This window comes from Manacus vitellinus, unplaced genomic scaffold (assembly GCF_001715985.3).
Source record: "Manacus vitellinus isolate BGI_N305 unplaced genomic scaffold, ASM171598v3 scaffold_79_pilon, whole genome shotgun sequence".
NCBI classification, from domain to species: Eukaryota; Metazoa; Chordata; class Aves; order Passeriformes; family Pipridae; genus Manacus; species Manacus vitellinus.
This window is the reverse complement of record NW_021940812.1, coordinates 1,475,694-1,503,595: the sequence shown is the minus strand read 5'-3', so window position 1 is coordinate 1,503,595 and position 27,902 is coordinate 1,475,694. Positions and strand designations below refer to the sequence as shown.

Sequence of the window (27,902 nt, the reverse complement as noted above, 5' to 3'; positions counted from 1 at the left end):
CCTTCAAACATAAATTACCAATAAACACGCATTGTATTTAGTGTCAGGGAATTAATTGAGCTTTCCGGAATGAAAGCCTTTTGGCACAAAAATGATAAACCGAGGTTGACCTACCTGAATGGGTCCCACTGACATCAGCAGGTTTTTCAGTTGGACATCAGTAGTTGATGAAGAAAGCCCTTCAACTGACACAATACAGGGCTGAGGTTTGCACTCCACCACTCGCAGGTTCTGTTTATTTGGCATCAAGCGTCCTCGGCCCATCTGGCCTGCTACTCCTCTGCCTCTGCCGTGCATAATGACCTGCCAACAACAAAAGTAACAGTATTTTGATTTACTTACCTAGTGATTCTGCTTACTGCATTTGACAGATGATACAAAAGTTGGCGATTTACTTAAAGACTTGATTAAAGTACACACTGATTTTAAACAGTTTGTTGCTGTTCGCCGATTTGAAAGGCCACTTATTAACATATTCATCCACTGCTTATACAAACCTCTTTTAGAAGGGCAGCAAATATATTGAGTTATATATATTGCATTCAGGATAAAAGCCTCAGATCTAGCTCAGACTGATCAACTAAGCAGTGGAAGGTCTCGGACAAAAGCATATAACCTAGTTTTCAACACTGATCACATCTAGCAGCATGTGTTCAGCTCCCATATTTTGAGTCTGGACAACAAAACCAAGTTGATCCCTCTCCTTTTTCTCTTCTCAACCCACAGGTAAATTTAATGTACTCACAAGATCAGCAAACTGCTTCAAGCACCTCCAGTCTGTACTGCTACTAACTCTTGGTCTGTTCTAAGAATGGAGAAATGGCTAAATAAAACAACTTTTTTCAAAGCTCCCCTCCCCCAAATCCTGTAGGATCTGGCACCACAGCATACTCTGGAGCAGGAAATGTACGGATTTAATTCTTGCAAATTAAATATTGAACAGTTGGAGAGAGGAAAAATAACAATGAAACAAGAGTAACAAACATTACACAGAGTTTTAACATTTAACATTGAGTCAACACAACACAGTTTCCCACTTGGAAAGCCTATGAAGGGTAACAACTTTTCACATTCTTCTGCATCAGCAAGGAAACTTTATCCTTACATGAAGCAGGAAGATTATGGCCAACAGTCCAAAACCAAGAACTAAAGGCCAAAATACCAGCTATGTTCAAGGCATGTGCCAGCTTGCAAATGCAGAGAAGGCACACGGTGCTGCTGCCCTGACCCTTCCCTGCCTCCTCCCAGTGCACAGTCAGTGCAAAACATCAAGTTACGAGATCACCAACTATTTTGAGTGACACCAACTTCGGGGATTCAGCAAAGAGCATCCTGAAATAGTCGCTGTGTGCTCCCTACATATGCAAGAAACAGCCAGAATAAAAGCTTAAACACGACTTCAAAAAACCTCTTGGTTTTAAAGCCAGAAAGTACGTTGCATACCACCTCCTACTGTAGCTATCTTGGGACACATGTATTTCCCCAGGGAGTGCTGTGCTGGCCAGAACGTCAGCAGATGAAGAAACCTGCAGGCATCGCCAGTCTGTGCTGGGTACAAACAAATCTCTCCAGATTAAAAGCTTTATATGCAATTATGCATCTCCTGGGTCATGCAGCCCTGCACTACCAATTGACAAACAGAATGCTAGTTATTAATAGAGCAACACAGCTACACAGTGAAACTTCCACAGCAATACGCATCTAAAAATCACCTTTTTAGGTTGATGGATTCCCTGGATGTTTTTGACTCCTTGAGGAGCTGGTGAATGGATCTGTGCCTGCTGCTGCTGTTGGTGCTGCTGCATTCCCTTTGTCAAAGTGACCTTCCGCACTGGCTGCTGTTTTGGCTCCGGGGGTTGTTGAGGCCGCTGGGTCTGGCCCTCTGGGTGAAAAAAGCCAGCATCCTCTCCCCCCTGCTGAAATCAACAACACAACAGCGGCTCAGTGTCCAGGCACTGCACACCCTCACCCTGAGCAGCCTCCTGCCACATCCAGCTCACTCAGAGAGTATCCAGGGCTTTGCCTGCTAAAGCAAACCGGTGGCCACGGCAGGCACGTGCAAGGGTTCAGCCTAGAAATTGCACTTCAGCCTAAAATAAATCCATGGTATCTGAAGAACAGTTTACTTTGTTTGGACTTTATTATAATTACAACGTTCAATAATGTCTTTTCATATTCAAAATGGCAAGATGTTTTCATTTTTCTTTCTAAATCATTCTTCCTCCCAGGGTTACATGTGTTATTTATTACTTTTTTTTTTTTTTTAAATAGAGACATTCACATTGCAGAAGAAGGAGCAAGGCTGGAAGAATCAGGCAAATACTCTGCTCATCTTTAAAATTCCAACCTCTCTTCAGTTAAAAACTGGTATTTATTTTGAAGTGCATACTCATTCTGCCAACTTCTATACCAGCAGCTTTATAAGCAGTCTCCTTCCTCAAACACTGTACTAGAAACAGTTCCTCAAGGGTTGTTTTGGGTTTTTTTTTAATTTGTCTCATAAAGTTCTTATTATATTTATAATCACAAGCACAATGAAACACCATCTCAGTGCTTCTCTCATCCAATGTAGCTCTTTGTTACATCTCTCAGTGCAATCAAGCACAGTAACAGCAAAAGCTGAAAGCACTGAAATTATTCCCTTCCACTGCCTCTACCCAAACAGTTCAGTTTCGTCTACAAACAGGTGATTCTTGAATTTGTGTCTGGCTGTCCAGATCAGATCAATCACTGCAAAACACTTCATGGAGCAAGAGACAGCAGAGCCTGACAAAACATCAGGTACTTTTGCATCTATAAGGTGCATCATACTATTGCATGGTTTCAACAGCAGTATCTATACCTTGACTGGACTCCAACTTTAGAACTCAAATACTAGTGAACATTTTATCTGCAGGGTGAAGGCTTTGCCTAAGTCCCAAACCAACTCCTGGTAACCCTGCAAAAGCTCTCAAATAAAAGGCATATCTAGTGAAAAAAGTAAAATATTATGAAAGCATCTTTACTTACAGAGGGTTTTTTCCCCCTTCCTTAACTAATCACAAGCCAAATCTACTTTGCATCTGTAACACACGTCACAAACCAGAGGATTTCATACTGGCACATTTCTTGTGGATAAGGAGACAAAATACAGAAGGAACAGATTTATAGCCTAATAACAAGATTATCTTCATTGACAATACAATCTTTACCTCTCAGCACTAAGTAAAAGCAAAAGAAACACTAAAAGGGACTAGTTACTAAGTCCCTTCACTATCATTTCGTAAGAAATAATCTGGTACAGGTGGTACATAGCACAGTCTCACGTTTTCAAGTTCACTACTTCACAATTCACACCTCTAAATCAAGGCCTCTGTATTAAAAAGTACATGAAGGTTACATCTCAAGAATTCAACTACATAAATCCCAGACAAATGAGCCTCACAGACTCTTGCACCATCTACACTTCAAAAGCATAGTCTGTCATAGGGAAAATCTTGAACCTTGTCCTGGCTTTTGTCCATAGTGTCCAAAGTGAGAAAGCCATAGAAATCTGCACGTCTTTCCCACCTCTAATGAAATACAGGGTGTTTTTCTCTGTTTTTCTGGCTCCACATCTTCACAGAACATTTTGTATACAAACCTTGGAGAGCAGCGACTAGTGAGAAATTATAAAGCTTTCCCTTCTGAGTTTCTCTTCAATTACTATTCAAAAACATAAAAGCAAGAGCCCTCTTGAAAAATCCAAACATATACACAAAACCTTACCAGGAAACCAGCATTAAATCCTCCTCATTTTAGTATTAGTTTCAATATCAGCATCACCATAAGCTCTATGCCCTGATCAGATAATTTCTTTTATTCAACTCTACAGCAGCTGCAAGATGATGAAACTAAAAGGAATAAAAAATTCTAGGAGGAATTTAAACACTATAGCTGGGAGTTAAAAATCTAATCTCTGCTAAATGCCTGCTGTGAAAACCATAAATATTTGCAACCATTTCTTTCCAAACCAAAAAGTGATCCCGGCACATTGGAAGAGCATCTGAGAGCAAAGCCCTCAGGTACAAAACACACTGAACATGCTCATTACTGAAACTTCAAAAGCAAACAATCATTTCACATAAAAGTCTAGGACAGCCAACAACCACCCAATATTTAACTACCAAGCTCAATTATCACCAAATAAAACTAAAACACAGAGCTGTGTAACAGAGTCAAAGGTATCAGCACATAACTGGTTCGCGCTGATGAAAAATCTGATGGAGTTTGTTCCCTGCTGGGGTCCCAAATGCCACCTCTGGGCTTCACTGCTGACACGATGCTCCTGCAAAAGCCTGAAAAGGTAGAAAGATCTCTGAGCTTTTTAATGAATTAATGTATTTCAGAAATAAGAAAAACTTACACAAAACAATAAAGAAAGGGAATGGAACAAGATCTGTTTGTTCCTGCAACAAGAAGGAAGGAAAGGCAACTGGATCAACCCCTTTCTTTATACTACTGCTCTGAATATTTACTGGTTTCGAGATGACTTGGAGATGGGAAACAGAGATGAAACTACAGCAGTGCTTCTCAAGAGAGCCACTTGGTGCTCAAGGATTAAAAGAGCTCCCTCCAAATCAGCAAGACATTGTTTTCTGTTGCAGGCAGCCTGGCCTCAACAGAAGGCAAAACCTGGTGGTTTTCTTAAGAAAATAAAAATCAAATGTGACTGCCAGGTGACATGTGCCTAATTAGCAAAATGACACAGCCTCGGAAGATGTATTTTAGCAGCAATTCTTTTTTCACTGGTTAAAGATGTGACAAGGACAAGCACTGAGCCAAAATGAGCAACCTCTGCAATACCATGTAGTGGCAAATCAGACTCACCACCACCATCATCCCTTAATCTTTGACACAAGACAACCAGTGGCTTCTTCAGACACATCAATGACAAACCAAGTCAAGCAAAACACCTGCAAAGAGCTTTTAACATCTGGACTTAAAGCTACAAAACCTCAGAGCATTACTGACAGGTCACATGCTCACGCAACATTAACATTTTGGAGGAAAGGACATACAATTGTAACGATGACTCTACATATGCTGACTCCTGATGTTCACTCATGAGCTAAACAGTGAGCTGGCACCAACATAGCAAAGCTACAGGCAAGCAGGTAAGTCCACTGCAGCTGTATTGCAGCACCTGCCCCAAACCACACCTAAATCACAGAAGTTAAATTGCTAGCAACTCTTCTACTTAAAATGTCTCAGGTCTAGCTCATCTGAAATCAACTTTTGCTTTTCCTAAAGACAATTTCTGTATTGTTAATTTTTCATCAGCTTATAGCACTGCCCTCCCCACATTTAAATATACAGCAACAGAAGGAGGTATTAAAATTTTAAGCCTCTTCATGTCAAAATATATTTTTATCTGATTTCTTTCCTTTAGTATTTTGTAATGTACAGGGCAGCACTAAATTTTTCAGAGATGCATCTATTCATCATCATGGCCTGTCTCATAAAATCTGATGCACAAAGTGCTGAAACCAGGTAGAATACCATAGTCCATCACAGATACCTGAGACTGATGGATACAAGCTGTGATTTTATAGCTCAAATTTCCTCTGAAGTCTTCTGCATAAAAGTGAATTTCCATTCTTTGTCTACAAACCAATAAAGGAAGAATTTTTTTTTTATTGTCTACTCCTTACTTTCTATATTATAAATCATTCTGACCTTCAAGATCTAAATTTCCAAGTTTTACAAAAGGTCTGCCTTCATAGAATATACCAAGTTGGAAGGGACCCACAGGGATCATCTACTATATAGCCAGGAAAGAGTTTTCCTGAATGAAACTTTACCATTATTTAGTTAATTCTGGAGGAATGAAAATGCCCTTTTTTTAAGTTTTAGGAGTTCTGTTCATGTATACAGCAAGACTGTTAGCAGTGCCAAAACAAGTTAATTTCAAATACTGTGTGTAAATAGAAAAACCTCAAAAGATGGAGGCAGATGGAGTTGATCTACATGTGAATGTTTTTCAAACTTCTACTGTGTAAAAGTTTGCACAGTCAGACCTTCTGAAATTGGACTAAAGAAAGAAAAAACGATGCCATTCAACGGCCAAGAATTTTAGAATTGATTCCCTGAGGTTGTTTTTCAACAATCTCTCACTATACATATCTATCTATAGTCAATGTTGTGTTTTGAGAAACGTAGAATTCTGTCAAATATGAGATTACAAATTCTATAAGCAGAATTTTATGAGGGACTGCTTAAATTTAGCAAGCTGAAGCCCTCCACTCTATCACAATCATTATGACAGTTTTATGATGAAGATGAAGTTTATTTGCCACCAACATTAGCAGGACAAATTTATTTATAACGAATGCTTTAAAATGTACTGATAAAAATGCCTATTGATACTGTCAGAGCTGCTTGCAATTTGACAGATCAAATCTTATTTTCATTCTTAAACCCCATGAAGGAATGGTATCACCAACTTGCATTCTGTAGTGAGCAAATTGATTAATCCTCCTCTATAGAAATCTCAACTCTTGATTACACCTATCAGACGTTAAGCAGCATTATTCTACAGTGACAACACTTGACAAATTCCCAAACCATTTTTCTCAGCCTTTGTGGCCCTGCTAGCTTGTATTAACCCTGATGAAAAATTAATTTTCCTTATCTTCTGCTAAACCCCAAAATCCAAATCCGCCAAACTGGCAACTCTTTCTGTAAAGGTATTATGAAAACCTCTAAAAGATTAATTGCATGTCTTCAGGTGACATTAAATTAATTTCTGTACTCGTGACAGACATTTGATACTCCGTACTGAGAGGACAGATAACATTGTCAGGATACACAGAAGGACAGTGGTGCAGTGTCCCAGGGCAGCCTCTTATGAATTCTCCTTTCGATAAGGCCATACTTCACTGTCATTGGCACTGTTAGTGATCTTGCAGCCCATAGACCTCACTGCACAGGTTTCTATTAACCACGACAATGCTGTGTCTATCCATGTAATCTTTGTAAAGCTAATTCAAAATCATCCAGTAGTAAAGGGATGCGCATGCTGGATAAGGCACTTAAAGGGAATAAACTCAGGTTGATTTGTGTGAAAATAACACACAGAAGCAAAATGTTGTCATCTTTTCTTAGATGCATTATAAATCAAATTCTCTGTAGCACGATGAAGACCTAAATCTTGCAGGGAAATCTCAGTCCAAAAATGTGCCATAATTGATTTCTTGTAAGAAAGGAGAAACCCCATATCTGTTACCAGTTTAAGTCGATATTTCTAGAAATTAGTGCCTTTACAGTATCACAGTAAGCTGGGGAAGTGAAGCATCCTTTAGGCTATTAAATTCATCTTCACTTTAAGGACTAGAGGAATGACCGTTCATCAGCTACATAGGTTTTCATATGTAAACTTGTATTTTACTGATACTGTGACTGACTATTAAAAAAGACAGACATCTACACAGACAGCTGTGATCCCCATGTAACCAAGAGAAAGAAACAGTAAAACTATGTAGAACAAGACTGACTTTCATCTAATATATATGAGTATTTTCTTACTACAATTATCAGAAATGTGTATTAAAGGCAAACCCCTAATAAGGAGCTATTTCTCTGTGACTGGTGCTCTAAATGCTTTACCACTTTCATACACCTGGTTGACAGACTGGGGACCTGGGAACAGGAAGCCTAATCACTTGCCAAATATCCCACAACCCAGTGACATGACCAAGCACTGTTTCTGAACAGTTGACGATCTGTTTTCAATCTGTCAAGTGCCAATGAGAAACACCTGGAGACCTTTTTTTTTTTACAGGCCTTCTAAGACCTTTAAAAGTCTTTTTTTTTTTTTCCCAAGTTCAAGAATAGCAATACTTAAGAAAGCTGCTCTCCCACCAGGGTACAATACACTATCAGCAGACAACTCACCATTAACAACTGGTTTAAGATATACTAATGGTCTAGTTTTGACTCAAAGTACACACAGAAATAAGCTACATAAGTGATAAAAGAACCAAAGCATTCCCAGTTCACACCAGAAAAAAAGACACTTCTAGTGCTGGTCAGCAAATTATGGGTTATTGTTCCCAGCCTAAAATGTTTGCATGGGGCAAACTTAATTCAAACAAGAGCAACCAGGCTATGCAATAAATAAATAAAATGCAGAAACAGTTCCCTTCCTGTGCTACGCTGCTTCAGTGAGCCATGGTATGATGAGTATCTTTTGTGCCTAATGGTGTATGAAGAGTCAGAATAGCAAGAAGAAAATGTTTTGTAGAAAAAGCAGCTAATTCCATTTAATCCTCCGTACTAACACAGTTCTTAACTGAAGTGTCTCCTCATCTGCCTGAGAGGAGAACTAAGGCAGGGAGAAGGACTGGCCAAAGAGAATCCCAGTCATACCCACACTGCATGAAGTTTCACCAGGAGTGACAGAAACAGAGTTGATCAGTGTTGAATCATGACTATGTGTTTTTCAGTAAAAGCACCCACCAGCTCATTACGAAAAAAAAATTGTGTCAAAGCTACAGCAAAGTCAAGGTTCTGGAATATATATGTACAATACTCTCTGACAATACCTTCATTTTTACATGCTTTTCACAAAATACGTAATATAGATAAACAATGTTTAGAGTAAACTTTCCTGGTTCGCTTTTTGGTTGCCAGTCTGGGATATTTTTTGTACAGGGAATTTTAGCAAAGACTGGACACAGAGAATCACCAAGAGAAAAAGCTCCTGTTGGAAAAAATCAGCAATTCAAAACTTCTGACGGGTCAAAGCTCCTGAAGGAGCACTTCCCAGTTGGACACCAGCTGTGGCACAGAAAGCCAGTACTGGATGTCAGAAACCAGTACAACTACAGCTTCCCTTCTCATGTCATGTCTGGTCTTTCTGGTTCATGTTCCTTGAAGCTTAAAACTAATGGCAAGGCAAATCCCTCTTTTGTGCTGCTCTAAGATCCTGGTGTAGTCTTGACAGAGACAACTCCCATTACCTCCTTCCCCAAACACGGTGTCGAGTGTCTCCTGACTCAGAGCCAAACCTCTGTACTAAAGGTCTATTCCAAGTGGTCCAACCCAAAATACCCTTTTAACAAGGGGACTTGCAGCTTCTCAAAATATTAAACTGTACAAATCTGCAAGCTTACCTCCCAAGAGACTGTATTTTAAATGAAAACTGGCTCTTTCTCTTTGTAATGCAGTTTAGTGGTGTCACAGCTGTCTTTAGAAGGAAACTGGGCTACAAGATACTCTCTAACAGCAACACTGTATCAATATGAATTTTGCACTATAACATTTATGATGGCAGAAAAATTCTCCTTTGAGACTTAACAAGCAACATCAAACGCTGTGCTTTCAGGGTGTTCAGGAGGAAGCAGCACTCTTCTTCAGCGTACAATTTAAAAGTCTCCTGAGGAAAGGGAGAAACCCGTTCTGCAATTTACAAAGGCAATACTTTATTGCATGTTAGATCCAAATTATCCACAGCGAAGTTAAATTCAATTTAGGTAAGTATCTCTTCATCTTTCTGAGGATTTTATTAGAAATCCATAAAAAGTATTACCTGCGACTAGTTTGGTTGTCACCTTAAGTTCCTCTAGTTGCTAAGTGTGTCCACATGTGCCCTTGTATTTCAGTTTTACAGTAACCAAATATGCCCCAAACAGTTCAGCACAGCCTACCTCCTAACCCCCAAGCCATGAAATAGTCTGTCTCTACAGGGACCATCCTCACTGGAGGTCTGGGAGGACAGGGATTATTGCTTGTTTTCAAAAAAGAGATTTTTCTGTGAAAATACTACACATTTTTCACACCAGAATACTGACCCCCCTGCCATGGGCACGGACACGTTCCACTAGAGTAGGTTGCTCCAAGCCCTGTCCAACCTGGCCTCAAATACTTCCAGGCATGAGGCATCCAAAGCTTCTCTGGATAACCTGTTTCAGTGCCTTACCACTCCCACAGGAAAGACTTCCTTTCTAATATCTAATATAAATCCACCCTTCTTCAGTTTTAAGCCATTTCCCTTTGTCCTATCACTCCATGCCCTTGTCCAAAGTCCCTCACCAGCTCTCCTGCAGCCCCCTTTAGGTACTGGAAGGTGTTCTAAGGTCTCCCCAGTCTCTTCTCCTCTCCAGGCTGAACTGCCCCAACTTTCTCAGTCTCTCTTCATAGGGTAGGTGCTCCAGCCCCCTTATCAACTTCATGGCCTCCCCTGGACTTGCTCCAAGATTTTCTTACAATTAAGAAATCAATGTCCATTTGTGAAGTATTTCCACAGTGAACTCTTGCAGGTTGTGGCAGGCAGAGTCCTTTTTCAACAGCATTTACATTAGTGCTGCTTCAAAGGTCTTGCCCATTTTGCCATGGTACCTGGGAATTCAGACACCATGGCTTCTGCAGCTCCCTTATTCCACTTCAAATAGTGCTTCCTTCAAACAGTGGGATACAAATAAACTGCAATGCCACTCTCCCACTTCCTAAAAAATTATGGACCATATAGAGCAAGAGTTCCTGTATCCAGGGCTCAGTAAAGGGCTCCCTCAAGAACTTTTCACGTAAATGCCAAAATTCTTGGTGTTTGCAATTCCTGACATATTTAGATGAAAGGCGCTATAGAGCTTTCAAGTCAAATATTTTTAATTAAATTTGAACATACACACGCAAGTAGAAACAAGTACAAACATCAAGCAAACTTGATTGACAAGGTTACATTATCAAACAAGAATCATCTCTTTTTCCATACTTAGAACTCCACATTCATCTCCCACTTCTCAGTTACTTGAAATAGGAACAAAGTTGTCCATCTTCCATTTCATTTTTGCAATCTGACATTTTTTGTGACAGGCTTTTCAAACAAAAGAACTTGCCAACCCTTTTTTCAAGCTTTTTGTATGAAGCATTTCAGGTTTTCAGGAAATCAGGATGACAAATAAGATACTGCTTCTAATGCAACAGGGAACATCGAGTTTTTTATGTATTTATACCTATATATGTATTTATGAAAAAAATTCATTGTGCAGCCTTCCACAAAGACTGGTGTGTTCTTGGTGCAGCATAAAACCCAGCATTTTCAGGCCTTTGGGACACACATCTCTCTGAGCATGGCAGCTTGTTTTCTGGCTAAAGAGAAATCATCCAACAACAACATAAGATGACCAAACGATATAGAGATTTTAAGATACTATAATTTCCTATAGAATCTCCAACTAAATGGAAGTAATGCTCAGCACATATTTCATATGATCTTAAGATATCTAAGGTTGCAGTTGGTACAAACCTGTTCTTCCAGGACTAAAACCACTCCGAATACATGGGCTTAAAGAATTCAATTGCATTTGGTACTAGAACTATTTACCAACAGACTGATCACAGAGAGCCCAAAGACCACCACAAACAGTCAAGGTGTTAGAAAACATGACTCATCAAGAGAGAGTGAAGGATATCAGTGCCCAGAAACAGTTAAGAGATCTTGAAAAAGAGAGTCAGACACAAAGAGATATAAATTCTTTCCCATCTCTCTTCAAGCACAATACAAGTAGTCACAGATTCAAAATTAAAGCAAGAAAATGTAGTTTGGTCACTAAGAAAATTCTCTTAAATGTACAGGTTTGATACTGGAATAGAAGGCCTAAGAAATCTACAATAACAAGATCTCAGAAAAAGGCTGGACAAATCTGTCAGGAATACTACAGAGTTCATCCCCCCTTCAAGACAATACATTATTTCTAGTCTTTTTACCCTTATTTTCTATAATTTTATGATGACATTTTGAAATGATTGGGGTGTTTCTTTTCTACACTCTACAGTCTCACTGACCTTATTCTTACATGTACCCTACAAGTGCCTGTATCAGAAATAGTGTGGTCAGTAGGACCAGGGAAGTGATTCTCCTCTTGTACTCAGCCCTGGGGAGGCCACACCTCAAGCACTGTGTCCAGTTCTGGGCCCCTCACTTCAAGAAGGACATTGAGGTGCTGGAGCAGCTCCAGAAAAGGGTAGAGAGGCTGGTGAAGGGTCTGAAGTGCAAGTCCCATGATGAACAGCAGAAGGAGTTGGGGGTGTTTAGCCTGGAGAAGAGGAGGCTCAGGGGAGACCTCATCACTCTCCATAACAACCCAAAAGGAGGGTGTAGCCAGCTGGGTGTCGGTCTCTTCTCCCAGGCAGTGACAGGACACTGCCTACCCAGTGATAGGACAAGAGGACAGAGTGTTAAGCTGTGCCAAGGGAAGTTCAGGTTGGCTATCAGGAGAAATTTCTTTACAAAAAAGGTGATTAGACATTGGAAAGTGCTGCCCAGGGAGGTGATGGAGTCACCGTCCCTGGAAGTGTTTTAAGAAAAGACTGGACGTGGCACTCAGTGCCATGGTCTGGTTGACATGGTGGTGTTGGGTCACAGGTTGGACTCACTGATCTCAGAGGTCTTTCCCAACCTAATAGTTTCTGTGATTCTTTAGGACTGACCTCAGGCTCCTCAGCAAGCCAAGCAAATCTCAGATGTTTTATTAGTAAAATATACCAGTATCAATACTCAGCAAATACACTGGACTCCTATATCTGAAAAGGAAACCTCTAAGGAAATGCCACACAAAACAAAGCACACTGGATCTATCAAAAGATATTTGGGTCTCCATGGGGAAAAAGAAAATTGACCCAAAAATAACCCCAAAACCCCAAAAGAATCAAAGTTCATATGCTAAACACTGCCTCACTTTCCAGGAACATAACACTTAAAAGAGTAATTAAAATGAAAAACTATTCATTGTACTGCCATTCCTGCATAAATTATATGAGTATTAGAAAGGGATGGGCAAATCAGTATTGGGAGGAAGGTGAAGGGTAGGATTTGTTTAAACAAAATATAAAAAAGCATCAACAGACAAAATCATTACTGACAGTACCAAATGTGTCACCTTGATACACAGACTTAGTCTGACATCAAGAAATGCTGAATAATTTTCTACTTTTTTTCCTAAAGTATATGAAGCTATAAATTAAGGCATCTTATGTATCAGGTAAACCAGACAAGTTATAATATTCTTGAAATTTAATTAGTAACTCTTACAATTCCAAAAGTAAAATCCTCTCACAAGAGAATATTGTGGAAACAGATGAAAGGCCATTTTACCTTCTAGGGACTGAGGGATATTTCTACCTGAAGGTCAGAGATCTCTGTAGTACTGCTGTGCCCAGCAACACAAATAGACAGAAACTCAGCCTGGTAAGGACACTGTTCTCAAGAAAGAAACCATTCTCTTCTGACAGTATTTGTACACCACAGATCTCACCAATATGGCACACTCCTTAACTGTTAAACAAAAAACATCACCAGCAACACAAAACCATTTAATCCTGGTTCTACAGATGGTCCTACTAAATTAATAACAGTCCCTGCTACCAGCTTCTAGTTTAGGCCAATTTGGTATAGACAGAGTTAGTACAGGTCTGCATTAGATCAGCTTTCTCAACTGAGAGTTCTCCTATGGTGCTGTCCATGGCTGGCAGGATGGAAGAGACGGGACTTGCCAAGTCTCTACCAAAATGAATCCAATGAGATTCAAAAGGGACCCTGCATCGTGCCTACTCATGAGTCATCTCACTCCTACAAGGGTATTCAAAACATCTCTGCATAAAAGAGCTCAAGAAAGAAGAAAGAGATTAGATGGAGAGCAAGGGCAGGGCTGCTTAGCTGCAGGATCGAGCCAGTGCACACAGGTCAGAGACACCAGGCATCCCTTTGGCCAAAGGCAGGGAATTGGAGGAAGCACTAACACATGCTAAGGAAAATGGCTCAGAAAAATGAGATTTGGCTTTTGCTTTATATATAGTGCTCAGGCAAAAGCTGTGAAAATAAACAAAAGCATGTAGCAGGACTAAACATTAGCAGTGGTAACTATGATCTGTGATCGTGATAGTATTCAGAGTCCAAGCAGTTTGCAACTATTCTTTTAAATCCTGTCAAAAATGGATAAGAAGATTGGCTGCTCTGCTGCTCAATTTATTTTTTTTCCTTGTGTAGTCAAAGAAACAAAGTCACAGATTCGGCTTGTCACTAACTGATTAAAAATTAATCAACTATCTTGATCAGTGTTAACAGCTAATTGCAATGCTTGCTCTTATTCTCACACAGTTAAGGAAACTTAAAATGTCCATGGCAATATGAAAACAGTAATAAAGGCTACATGTAAAGAACCTGGTTCACCTTGCTGAAACCTCAGTACTGAAAGTTAAGAAGGACAGAGAAGATCTGCTTCTGTGCACAGAGGGGTTACACATACATTTAATGAAGCTAATTGCTATTGCTTACTGTAAGACTTATCTGAAACATTTATGGTCTTCTAAAACAGAGCACTGTGATAATAACTATTTCATTGTGAATGCTGCTGTGGAGACTGATAACCATTTGTTATGAAGAGCTGTTTACAGTTGTGACTGGCATTGTTTTGTTTCACCACATAATAAAAGAAATCGTGCATGACTGCTTTATTCAATTATTCATGACACACAAACCTGTCATACCTCTTGCAGGCCACTGGGATTTCTGCAGACATACTTATATATAAATATTTTTAGCTCAACAGAATCAATTTCTTCCAGCTTCTCACACTTTATTCCTCTGTACTTAAGTTACCACCTCTGAGGAATTAGAGCTGACAACAACCTGAGCTGCGAGATGTCTCTGTAGCCAATAAGGCCCTGTATGTTAATATTTTCAAAGACCTCATAGTCATTACGCAATTCACCATTTTAAGCACATTTAAGTTTGAGCTGTAGAGAAACATTTACAAAAATTAGTTAAGACTTCAGCATTTTAACTTCCTCTCTGTTTCTAAATGTAAAGCCTTAGCCTCCAAGGCCTTGTTCAGTCCCTGTTAACACACTGCTTGCTTCATTACAGATTACAGTTATGCAAGTTTGCCTAATTAATGCTCTGAATAATGTAAGAAGTATTCTTCCAGAAAAAAAAACCCCTCCGATGTGCTATATCAGATCCTGCTTTTCTCCTCAGCATAAACCTGAGGACAGACCTCACACACTGATAATATGATCTCACTATGTCCCCTCAACACAGTTTATTTAGAGCCCTAACAAATTAATTTCTCTTTTCATTAAGACAGAAGAAATTCGGTCAAGACTTTCTAACCAAAACCCCAGATCTTAAATACGCACACTGCCCTCAAGACCAGCATTGTGAGTCTTCCACAACACCAGTGCTCAAGGGACACACTGCAGATAATAGACCCCTCATCAAAAGATAAGGAAATCTCATTTAGATGCAGAAGTGAAATGGTAACATTTTAAACCCAACCAGTAACAGAAAACATCCCCCTCCAACATACTGATTAAATTGGTTTCACAACACGCTTCCCAAGAAAGTAAAAACAATCCTCCCTTGAGTACAGAAACCACACTAACACCAACATCTGCACACAACTAATTTAGGTGGCTTCACCTACCAAATAAGCAGGTCCTAGCTTTTTAACCAAACTTTAATTAAATACAGCCACCCAAATCCTTTTCTCTGAGCAATTATCAGACTGACCTATCAACCTTAAGCAAAAGGAGCTCAGTTGAGCAGTCTTTCAGACTCAAATTACAACTTAATAGAAAGGAGTATTATTTCAATTATTTCAATGTGATTTCAGTGGTAACTGCCTGGCAGTAAAGTGTTACAGGAAACATTAATTTTTTAATAACTGCTAATAAATTACAGTTCTGAAAATATAATATAAGGACTATTAGGTATGCTAAACCTGTTACTTCCCCCATCACCTTAGGCCCATTTTTTATTTTGGGATTACACAGAATCAAACACACAAAAACAAACCATGACAAGACACACATATGAGATGAGCCTTGGAAACTTACCCCTCCTGACAACTTAATCACCCTGACTTTGCTGCCGACATGAGGCCCATCACTACCACTGTTTGTCCGCTGCATGACAGTCCTTTTCACCCCCGGTTTCTGCTCCTGGGGCCTGGCTGGTACCGAAGCCACTCGAGCCGTCTGTGTGGTGGGCAGCGACGCTGCAGCAGGTTTTGTCTGTAACGCTTTCTGCGGCGCCTGAGGCTGACTCGGAGGAACTGTCCTAGTCTGCCTCAGCTGCTTCACTGGTTTCATCTGCTGTCCTTGATACTGCACATCCCCCACTCCACTCTGGAGGAACTCTGTGGGTTTGGGTTGGATATTTGGAACTACCGTGTCTTGCTTTCTAACAAGGAGTCTGTTTTTCACGTTGTGCCTGGTGTGCAAGCCGGAGTGGGGTATGTAGGGGCTGCCGTTGGTGGGGAACTCGGAGGAGTCATCCTCGTGCTGCATGTAGGACTGCTGTGTGGAAGGCTGCTGCTGCTGCTGCTGTGCAAGTCTTTCCAGCAGCTCTCTCTTCCTGGCACCAGCCTGCTGCTGCCGTCTCAGCTCCTTCTGCTTCAGAATTTCTTCTCTTAGACGCTTCTGCTCTTCTATCTTCAAACGATACAACCTAGTTTCTTCATCTTCGTCTGGATACTACAAAGGAAAATGCAAATGAATTTATAAAATTCTAAACAGAATACTCAGCTTGGTCAAAACAACATTAAATTGTTGTTTCAGATGTTGTAAAGCTGTAACTCTGAAGAGCTTTTTAAATTATCCCTGATACCAAACCAAGGCTATTAGTGGAGTGCATGTGCTGCTAAGGTTTATTTGCTATTCATTACAGACAAACAGCTCAAATCTGGTTTAGAACTTAGATATACTACTTCCTAGACAGAAAAGCTTTAATACCACTTGACAAATCTGATCAGAATACTAAAAAAAAAAAATAATGCAAAAAAGTTTGACAAATTGGAACTAATTTAAAAGTTTCCAAAACCAATTAAACTATTAATATAATTCAAGATATCAAAATATGTTTCAAATAGAAGGTAACAATACAGAGGCAACCCACTGTCACACAGGTTTTATCTTGCTCTTTTCTGACAAAGTAACAAAAGGTAGGGTGGTAAATGACCTGAAAGGCCCTGATTAGAACTATTGATTTTTCTCACAGAATTTTCAGCCTGATCTCAAACTCATTTGTCACACAATAATTGGTTATAATGAACAGCACAAGTCAATCTCTCTGACCTTGAACTCATGCACTCTCTTCAGAATCAAAATGTTGCCAAATGCAGTGTTGGAATATTAATGGTATATAGAGAATGCCTTTAATATTCCAGCCCTGGGCCCCTCTGAAAGTACTACACACCATCAAATAACCTTTCTAAAGATTCTTCAACTCTGGCAGAACGAGTTCCTATGAAAAGCTGTATAAAAATGGACAAGAGTCGAGGAAATGCAGATTCTCATCATCCTGGAAAAGACATCAAATGGCTCTTGCAATAATATCACATGCATTTTTCAAAATTAGGAAGCATGCTTTTTCATTATATTACTTCTTTTTCTTTTCAACCATTTGAAATATGAAGTTAGACTTGTACAGAATGCTTACAAATGGTAACGAGCACAATATTCTACTCAAGATATATTAATCACCACTAACAAAACCAGGCTCTATTAGTAACGATGCTTTGCATGTTGGCAAATGAACGCAGGAAGAATGCTGAAATACTTCTCAAAACCTGTGAGCCCATGATGAACCTTTATGTATATTGGAGGAACTGGGTGCAAACTGTCGTCAACACAAATGTTGGTTTTTTGGTTTGGTTTTTTTTTTTTAATATTTAGAGTGCTTTTAATCGTGGTGCACCCCAGAATCCTCCCCAAGCCAAGGGATCTACGCAGATATAGAAGCCCGGCAGACTCATATCTGCACTTATAGAATCCAGATGCACAAATCCTGAACATGTGTTCCCTTCAGCTGTAACTGCTTCTTCCCTGGGCAGGTTTTGATAAGGATTATTCCCACAGTTACTGAAAAAAACAGCTCCATGTCTCACTTTAGAAGTCTAATTAGAAGCTTCTAATTAGAAGTCTAACCAAAAGCCTAAAAAATGGCTAAATAAGACTCCAACAAAACTGGACTTATAAAATTTGTATTTAATTTCTGAATATGGGCTGTAGTCCAGGGATGAGGTCTAACACAGTCCTTTGCACGAGAATGCTCTATATACACTAAGTTCTGATCGATCTTTATACTTTTTGGACTATAACAGTGGTGATTAATGTCTAATCACAGTGACAACTAGATTAGAGGTCTGTGTTGACAGATGGTAAGAGGAACATACCTCTACAGGAGGAAACACAAATATTTCATCTTATACTGACAACTGAAAATGCTGATTGTAGTAAAAAAAAAAAGGAATATGACCCTTATGAAATACAGTGAAATGTTAAGACCCTTAAAAATGGTTTGCATAGGATGACAAAACACAGATAAGCTCTGGCTAGGAGGAGGATGTGCTGTTATGCAGATCCTGATGCAACTAATAAAGTTTGCAGTCATTTTCAGAGACACTAAATATCACAGTTATTGAAATTGTCAGAACAGAAAACCCATTCCACTTAATGAACTAGTTTATTCACTTGCTTTGTTTTAGATCAGAATATCCTACAATTTATCTAAACAAGCTTGATGGATGTCATGAGCCAGTTCCAGGTTTACCTTTGGAGGTAGCAGTGCATTTTTTTCCCCTCCCGTTAAACTGAGGTTGTCAACACCAGCCCAAGTCTGCATGAGACCAGCGTTTCTATCAGCTGCCCTTTATTATCAGGGATTTGCTTGCTCATTTGATCACCTAACAAGTTCTGAAGGCCTTGGGAGATGTAGATTATGATGTGGTAAATTCAAAACACTAACTCAAAGGTTACACAGCAGCACAGAGATGTGCACTTTGCAACATACTTAAATGAGTCTTGCCAGCAGTCAAGGAATGAACATCCTGAGGGACTCTGACTAATATGTCCCTGTAACAGTCCTTGGAAGATACATTGACTTCAACTACATCAACATTAAACACAAAAGACAACTGACAAACTGTATTACTAACACATATGAAGTTAGAAGAATGCTTAGTAGAATATTCAGGCAACTTGATCTCAAATATAAACCAAAATCTTCTTTTCAGGAACTCAACTCAGGACATTAATAATGATCCTGTGAAGTCAAGAACTTCTTAAAGGGTAAGGTTCAAAATCAAGGGCTGAGAGCCCGAGGTTATATGACAACTGCAGATCAGTCTGTTAACAGGCTATAGGTAGACCTAAATCCTTCACCTTCACAAGCAAGTTATTACTACTGTTAATTTCTCAATAAAATACCCTTGCAGCTAGAGGAAGATCAAACAACATAAAGGCCCTGTGATGATTAACACAATATTTGCATTAGAAGTCAGGTTTAATTTGAATTAGTTGTACAATGACCCAACATTACAGACTGAGAAGGGCAGCAGACTTCTCACCTGGATGAAAACAGGGATAGTTAAATCCCCTCCTGCTCAGCTTTAACTGCACCTGATATACATTATACTAGAGTGGGGGCATACACATGATCTATAGTATATATAAATGACCTATAGCATGTAGTAAGGAGCTTCAGCATACAGAACAGGCAAGAGAGTATATTGGGTCAAGAGATGAAAACAAAAGGCAATGCCTATTGACAATGATTTTCATCCCACTAGTTTAATAAGCCCAGTACAGATTTGTCCAACAAACAATAGCACTACCAAGAAAAAAAAAGAAAAAGGTAAGGGAAGCAAGTATTCTGCCTACAGAATCAACTGGGAAAAAGCAGACATCCTTCAAAGCTCAAACTATTATAATTTTCACATCCTGCATTTGGAAGCAACATTATCTGTAGGTGAAGAAGCAAGACAAACATAGAATACCTGTTTTCTTGGACAAACTATTAATGCTTCCCATGTTTTGTGTAGAAAGCTCCATAATATGAAGAAATAGTACATTGTATATAGTTCCTCCTTTTACAGGACGCTGCACACTACAAAAGGCCAGAGATGCAAATCAGTTCCCGTGGTTTTGTGAAGGTGGGCTTTTTCTGCCAGGTTTTGAGAGTTTTAGTTTCATCTGGGGTGGATTTGCTTTTCTGTTTTTCTAAGTGGAAATTCTCATCTATCTTTGAACAGCTCTTGAACACAATTTCACTGAGGTTTGAAGGGAAGACTGAGCCTTAGCTGTAGGTTTTCTTCTGCCTTAAGGTCTAAGGCAGCTTTGATGGAAATTACCAAAAGAAAATGTTGCAGGCTGCTTTTCTGAATCTAGCTGAAGAGTACTATAAGAGAAGCAGGAGTCCTACATCCTTCTCCAGGGGAACCTAGAAAGGCACTGCTAACTGAAGAAAAGGTAGCAAAGACATGCTGTAAAACAAGGGATTGAACTTTCTACTGAAATTTAAGTCCTAATATCAGTAGCTTGCTTTCTGTGTAGTGAATAAATAAAAAAACCAAAGAAAAAAAACAAACCTTTTCAGAGATCTGAAGGATTTATTACCAGTTAATAGAATTGAATGCTGAGTCATAAGAACCAGACACTGTAAGTGTTCTGGTTTGCTATCAAGGAACAAAAAAAAGAACTGGGCAACGAGGCTCACTTATGTCCCTCAGTAGAATGGGTGCAAGAACAGAGTCAAAATGGTTTGACTCTGTGGCATAAACACAAATCTATTCAGCAGGTTTGCCTTTATTTTTTTCAGTTGCAACAATAAAAACATAAGAGGCTAGAGCAATTTTGTCAAAAAATTCACGCCAAGTCTTTGTAAATGGTACAGCCAAATCCAAAGCACACAAAGGAGGCCAACGAGGATGGTGAAGGGCCTCGAGGGGAAGCCGTGTGAGGAGCGGCTGAGGGCACTTGGTCTGTTCAGCTGGAGAAGAGGAGGCTGAGGGGAGACCTCACCACATTTTACAACTTCCTCTTGAGGGGAAGAGGAGTGTAGTGGATTGGTTAGAAATGCGAGGACATATGAACATGGCTAAGGCTATGGATGAGCTGCTAAAGTACAAGACTACTGCTAAAGTATAAGATGCAGTTTTCACTAGGCCCATGAGAAAGTCTGAGATAGCAGGGCCGTGAGAAAGCAGCAGCGTCCTTGGGTATCCTAAATTGAGCTGAGAAACAGGAGCTGGGCATTACCAAAACAAAGGCACTTAACGAGCCACCTGTGTAAACAGTGGGAAGCAGTTAAGATGATATCACCACCTAACTGAGCACCAATAATGAGCCTGATTTCTGTAATATTCATGAACCTATTATAGAGTGTATATTAAGCTACTGTCAATCTACAATAAACGAAGTTCCTGGATATGCACTGCCGAGACGCCAGCACCGCGTTCATGTTGGCGGGGTCGCTCCGTTGTTTCCGGCCCCGTTCCGTGATCTCTTAGAGCTTTCCGTCGCGACGTTATTACTGGCGCCCGAACAGGGACCAAGTGGGGGTCCCTAGGAGGTCAAGTCGGATCTCCTGGGTTGGAGTCAAGTCGGACTCCCGAGAGCCAAGTCGGGTTCTCGCAGCCGTGGTCGGACGTAGGAGTTTCGGTCGGTCTTGCCGTGCAGCACAAGAAGGCGAAAGGGCTGGACGAAAAAGAGCTCAACTTGCCGCCGCCGGACGCCTCCCTTTCGGGGATTTCGGACGGCGAAAGAGTTAAGTTCCGTGCTTCCAGGGCCCGGCGCCCGGGACGACTCCTGAAGAAGGAGGCCCGCCGACAAAGCCGCAAAGTCTCGTGGTAAGGGCTGCACAAAGCGTGGTAACACGTTTTTTAGGTAATAGAGGGACAGGCGGCACTATCATTGCTCCAATGCTTTCTGGGAAAGCGGGGAGTTAAGACGAACTGGCTTTGTGGCAGATGCTGCTTTCATGTAAGGGCCAGGGATATGAAGCGAACACTGTAACTGCCTTTACTATCTCTACTTGGAAAGAACTTAGTGATAAACTCTTTACTGCTGCCTGTAAGGGAGAAAAAGTTGCTGCTTCCCTCCTTACAATTTGGCGATTGTTATCTGGAACAAAGGCATTAAAGCACAGTCTGAGGACATTAGGATGCTACTGGATACCATCATACGGAGAAATCGTGTAAAAAGGGAGTCGAGCGGCGTTGAAGGGAGACGGAGCGGGACCAGAGATCACGGAACGGGGCCGGAAACAACGGAGCGGCCCCGCCAACATGAACGTGGTGCTGGCGTCTCGGCAGAGGAGGGGCAGGCACTGATCTCTGTTCTGTGGGGAACAGGGACAGGACCAGAGGGAATAGCCTGGAGCTGTGCCAGGGGAGGTTTAGGTTGGATATTAGGAACAGGTTCTTCCCCCAGAAGGTGGTTGGGCACTTGAACAGGCTCCCCAGGGCAATGGTCACAGCAGCAAGGCTGACACAGCCTACAAGTGTTTGGACAATACTCTCAGGCACATGGTGTGACTCTTGGGGATGGTCCTCTGCAGGACCAGGAGCTGGACTTGATGATCCTTGTGGGTCCCTTCCAACTTGGCATATTCTGTGATTCTGTGAAATTGCATCATCTGGCTGCTTGTGTTCAAACCCACAAAATATCCTAAATAAAGAGCACCTACATGTACACATCACACATTTCACAATGCTGATAAAATCAGCTCATGAACCTGAGAAAGGTATGAAACACACTACAAAACACAGGTGCTGTACCTCTTGGACAAGAGAGTGAATAACAAGGTTACAAGTTACTTGAAGAAACAAACTGCTCTCTTGCCAACTTCCAACTGGAAAAAAAACTATGATAAGAATCTTCTAAGCACAGTATAAGAGGCACCATTATAAAATCTCCTTTCTCCATTCTTCTCCTTTTTTAAACTCAAAAATTCTTAATACTGCCTTCATTCCTCTTATCCTAAGCTGACCTCAGCATGAGCACAATTAGGCCCACATCATTAAGACTTTCCAATTTCATTGACAAAACAATGTTTCAGACCGAGGATATACAAGTTTAAATCCTAGAGAGTAAGAGCTATTTTAAACAGGCATTTAAGGTCAGTATTTTGCAGCCTCATAGGACCACAAGTGTTCCCTTAGTAAAGCAGAAATACAGTTTTTAATCTTCTAGTCACTTGCATTGGAAACCTTTCAAATATCTATATTTAAGGTGAGCAAAACCTCTAATAGCCAATATTGCTATTTCTTTTTTTGTGCTTCATGAATGATAGGGCACTCAAATATAGCCACTGATTCTTTGGGAAGAAAGATGCAAGGAAAATATTAATAATTTTCCAGTTGAAGACACTTGCAAAATAACCTGCCCACTTCAGTTATGAGCAATACAGCTAGAAAAGATGACAGAACTTAACTCTTTCTCATCTTCATAGAAAGCAAAAGAACCAGGTGAAGTTAAGTAAAGAAAAACACACAAAAAAGACTGGAAAACATTACATTCTGGCTAAGGAGAGAAATGTAATAACCTACAACACCAGGGAAGAATATGGTTAAATGCTTGGAAATGATCACTGTTAGTGCACCAATCCTGTCTGCAGGAGTGACAATTAAGCACCATCAGTGAACAAGACCACTGCAGTGGCACAGCCGAAAACGGACAACTGCTATTACACCTTTTGCAGTGTAAAGCTCTATTCCAGGTCTGCTTTGGAAGGAGAAGGATTCTGTGTGTGCACACATTCCCACACTCTCCTAATTTTCTTGCCAAGTATGTACTTCTACGGCTAATAATAGAAAACACTAGGAGACTTCTTTTTTTTACAAGACAACTCTTTTTCAAAGATAGTTTTGACATAGAAACAAAAAGAAAGCTTGATTTGTAATACCCCAAGAATTCACATAAGTAAGATTAGTTGGTTTGTTAGAATATGTTTAAAACATAATAGGGAGAAAACAAGACGACTGCTCTGGGTTTTTTGTTTGATTGGGGTTTTTTTAATTCACTTGATTAAGAGGAATTAAAAAATATTCATACCTTTTTCTTAACATTGCCAGAGATATTTCAGAACTAATGCCTTAATTTTCATATGACTACACTATAGAATAATTTCAGGATGTTTTAGATGGGGAGGCCTGCAGCTGATTTGCTTCAAGACTTACCTTACTAATGACCTAAAGACAGAGGCTTCTCTGAGGCACATTTTCTGTGACTAAGATTATTCCAAGAGACCGAATCGAGGAGAAGGAGATTAAATACTTTTTCCAAAAAAGGTGACAATTAAAAGCTGAAAAAAGGATTATTTTTCTTTTTACTTCCATTGAAAAGCAAGTGCACAGGAGGTCAAATGCTGCTAGCTATGGGTTTCTTTTGTGCCTCATTTGTAGAAATTAGTTATGACCATCTCTAATACAAGAACAAGATGAAAAGGTAATCATGAGCAGCTTAGAAGGAAGACAGTATTACCACAATTAAAGCTTTCAACAGTTGTTGAAGAAAAACCTGGTCCATGAGACAAGATTCATGGTTAACTACAGCTATGAAGATTTACAGTTCTTCACAGAATAAGCTGATAAAGTACACAGGGTGCATTTAGCCATCATGATTGAGATTAAAAGCACCATCAGTGCAATCCTACCCACTCTCTCAAACTAACAGTGCTCACGGAGAGACTTCTCTAGCTTCCAGGGAAATGGTCATCTGTTCATACTACATAATCCAGTGGAGCTGAAAATGCTGGTGTCTCTTTTTTTTATTGGGTAGAATACTAGCAGAGCACTAGCAGAGCAAACAGCATCATTTTCTTCCAAAATGGAAAGCTTTAAAGCATCTCCTATTTTCCCTCACACGACAAGGTTTCATAAAAGAGAGATTTTCTTCTTCAAGAGCAAGAAGCTCCTGCGTGGATGCCCAAGGCCCTAGTGGAGACTGAACAGTCTAAAGGAAAACAGCATGAGGAAGACAGTCCTCCAAACACCCCTTTTTTTTTATCTTTTCAGCCATACAGCATCATAAAAAAATGAAAGAGAAGAGGCTTTCTGATTTAGAATATGATCATCTGAAAAAAAATCCTAATTCTGTAAGATAAAAATGGACAAAACAAGTATTTCAGAGGCTTGTATCACTGATGACCTTTACTCAAACTCTGCCTTTTCATAGTAGAAATGACTCCTCCTCCTGCAAAACAGATTCACCACAGCCTTGCCAACCTTCCAGATATTTTTTGTCAATGGAGACTGTTTCTGCTATTGTACTAATGGAGAAAAGTGCAATTCAGAAGGGAGGCCTCTAGTGGCACCAAAAATTATCTGTTGAACAACACATTAAGTGTGCTTACAATTCATAAGTCAGACTAGAAAAGTTTTCAAAAGGTGGGAACTTTGTTTCTGGATTGTTTGGGTTCTGTTCTTTTGTTTAACAACAACAACAACAAAATCCCTTACCTCTGGTTCAGATTTTCCCTCTGACTTTGCTTGGCCCACCGGTGTGATTGCTTTAGCTTTCACTTCAGGCCTTCCCTGGGAGTTTCCACCACCACCAACAGACTTGTTGGCAGACACGGTGCTGGTGATGGGTTTGACCTGAGCAGCTGGGGTGGAGTTTCGCCTGTTGTTGCTCATTTCCATGGCATGGGACGGTGCTATCGGCAACTCGCGCAAGTTACTGTTCCTTGGAGCACTTGACTGTAGCTGCTGATTTGAACGCTTGACAATGTTCTGTGATGGTGTACTCTGAAAAGCAGGAAGGAAAAGAAATTGCAGACTTCCACTACAAACCAGGCTAAAGTGTTTTTAGTTTCACATTTTCCTGATTTAGTGAAGTTTGGGGAAACAAACTGTTTGAAGAGGCACAATATTTTTAATGTTAGAAGAGAAATTACAGAAATGAGAACATTTTAATAACCTTTTTTTAATTAAAAGCAAAACTTAATCTCACTTTTCAAACACCATTCTCAGAAATTGGCTTCACTATGTGACTTACTTTCCTAATCAAAGCAATTATTCTGAACTATAGTCACATTGTCTTGAGCACTGCTACAGACTGTTGTGCTACCCCAACCTACCAAGCAACAGAATATGCTAGACAGGAGCAAACTCACAAGACATGAGGGGCACTATCTGAACCAGAAAGCTGATTAGCAGTAGTACAGAGAGGCCTTCAACTTGAAAGACAGTGTCAGAGAACTGGGCTCGCACACAGTCACAGGCTACCAGCAGTTGTAAAGTCTTATTAAGCAAACCTATCCTTCAAAAGCCCTATATTGCTACTTCTTGGGTAACTGTAACATCTCCTACTGGACCCAGGTGAAGAAGAACACTAAAGACTGGAGGAGAAAAGAAAAAGGGGAAGATACATGTTGTATTTTTCAAAGTAGATTATAAAATGACCAAGGCAGAAAATAAGCAAGAAATTATGAAAGAAGGAAAGGGAATAAATGTGACTGAAAAACCACACTAGTGAGTTCTGAAACTTGTGCTTAAATGCCTGCTACTCATGCAGAACTATGCAAGGCAACACTGGTGTACATGGTACTTACATGCCTTGGCTTCATTGGACCCTGTCGTGGCTGACACTGCATCCTGTTGTTATTTGGCTGCTGCTGTGTGGCCTGTATGTGAGGCCTGAACTGGGGCTGGTTCATGGGCATCAAGGGCTGTGGAGGCCCTTGGAGATGGTGATGGTGTTGCTGCTGCTGCTGCTGGTGATGGTGTTGCTGTTGCTGCTGGTGATGGTGCTGCTGAGGCTGAGGTTGTGGCTGAGGTTGTAATGGAGGATGCATGGGACCCTTCATATGAAGAAAAAGATTATTTTAGTTTCAAGGTAATAAACTCCTGAAGAAAAGTAGCTCCAGCCTCACAAATCCTTAAAACATCTGTAGGTAGCTATGAACCAGGTTAAACCAAAATTATATAGAGTGAAAAGCAGACTAGCAGAAGCAGTGCAAGGCTGTTCTACACTTAAACCTCTGTAAGCCAACAGCTGAAGTGGAAACAGACAAACGCAAGGGTGCACCCTTTTCTAATGACTTTTAAACTGGCTTTTTGTTTGTCTGGAGGTTTATTATTCCCCCCTCCCCCAGGGGGAGGGGTTTCCCCGTGGGTTTCCCCGCGTTCAGAACAGACACCATGAAAGGTCCCGCACAAACATTCCCCCGCTCCCCGCAGGCAGAGGGCGGTGCCGGCAGAGGGCGCTGCCGCCCCGCGCTGCCCGGGCCGGGATCTCGGGATACGGGATCTTGGGATGCGGCAGCGCGGAGCAGATCCACCGCCTTCCAGGCATGGCAACGACAGCGCCACAGGTCCATCCACCTCCCGCCTGCACGCCTGAGTCCCCCGATTTGGTTCCGTGACTCCTCTGAGCCCGTACCTGCATGCTGGGCTGCGTGTGCGGGGAGAGGAAGGGCTGTCCCGGCGCCTGCAGGAACTGCTGCCGCGGGGGGATGAAGGGCGCGGGTTGGCCCGAGAGCCGGCTGGTTGAAGTGAGAGGATCCCAGCCGGGACCCTGGGGCGCATGTTGGGACCGCATCGGCCGCTCCCCTGTGGATACAGGGCTGGCTGTCGCTGCTGGCTGAAGGACCGGCCCCGGACTGCGGCTGAACGGCATCGGGCTCTGCGCAGGGAACCGGTGGGCGGGGCTGTTCAGTGAAGGGCGGCGAGGGGGTGAGGCGGTGGAGATACGTGGACCCGCTGCTCAAACAAGGGATGACCCGGGAACCTTGGATCTGCGGGAATCAGATAAGTGATTAAATTACAACCTCTCCATGACACATTTAGGAAACATAGAGCTCTATTTTATAGTTTTGTAAAAGTAACCTAAAATTCGCAGAATGCAAAACTGTATGGGATGTTTTCATTTTAAGAGCTCCCCTCAAGGTTATGTTTCTCTTGCTCCTGCCAGTTGTGTATAAAAGGAATTGATCCTTGCAAGACAAGCACAACTGGTACTTTGCTGGAATCAGCAATACCTTTTTGAAATTCTACTGTAATAAAATCAATGAAGGATTATAGTTTAAATCACACAAGAACTCATGAAACATTGATACCGTGGGCTGACCGGATATTTAGCAATTTTTTACATGTTGTATG

The 27,902-nt window shown here is 40.8% G+C and overlaps 1 protein-coding gene across 1 annotated transcript in view; it reads right to left on the bottom strand.

Moving 5' to 3' along the window:
• RBM33 (RNA binding motif protein 33) overlaps window positions 1–27,902 on the bottom strand; it is a 103,583-nt gene that overhangs the window by 16,644 nt on the left and 59,037 nt on the right. Inside the window, 7 exon segments of the mRNA XM_025896360.2 lie at window positions 115–303; window positions 1,713–1,913; window positions 15,856–16,494; window positions 25,260–25,547; window positions 26,354–26,602; window positions 27,184–27,477; window positions 27,480–27,538. Coding sequence (XP_025752145.2) covers window positions 115–303; window positions 1,713–1,913; window positions 15,856–16,494; window positions 25,260–25,547; window positions 26,354–26,602; window positions 27,184–27,477; window positions 27,480–27,538 — 1,919 coding nt within the window.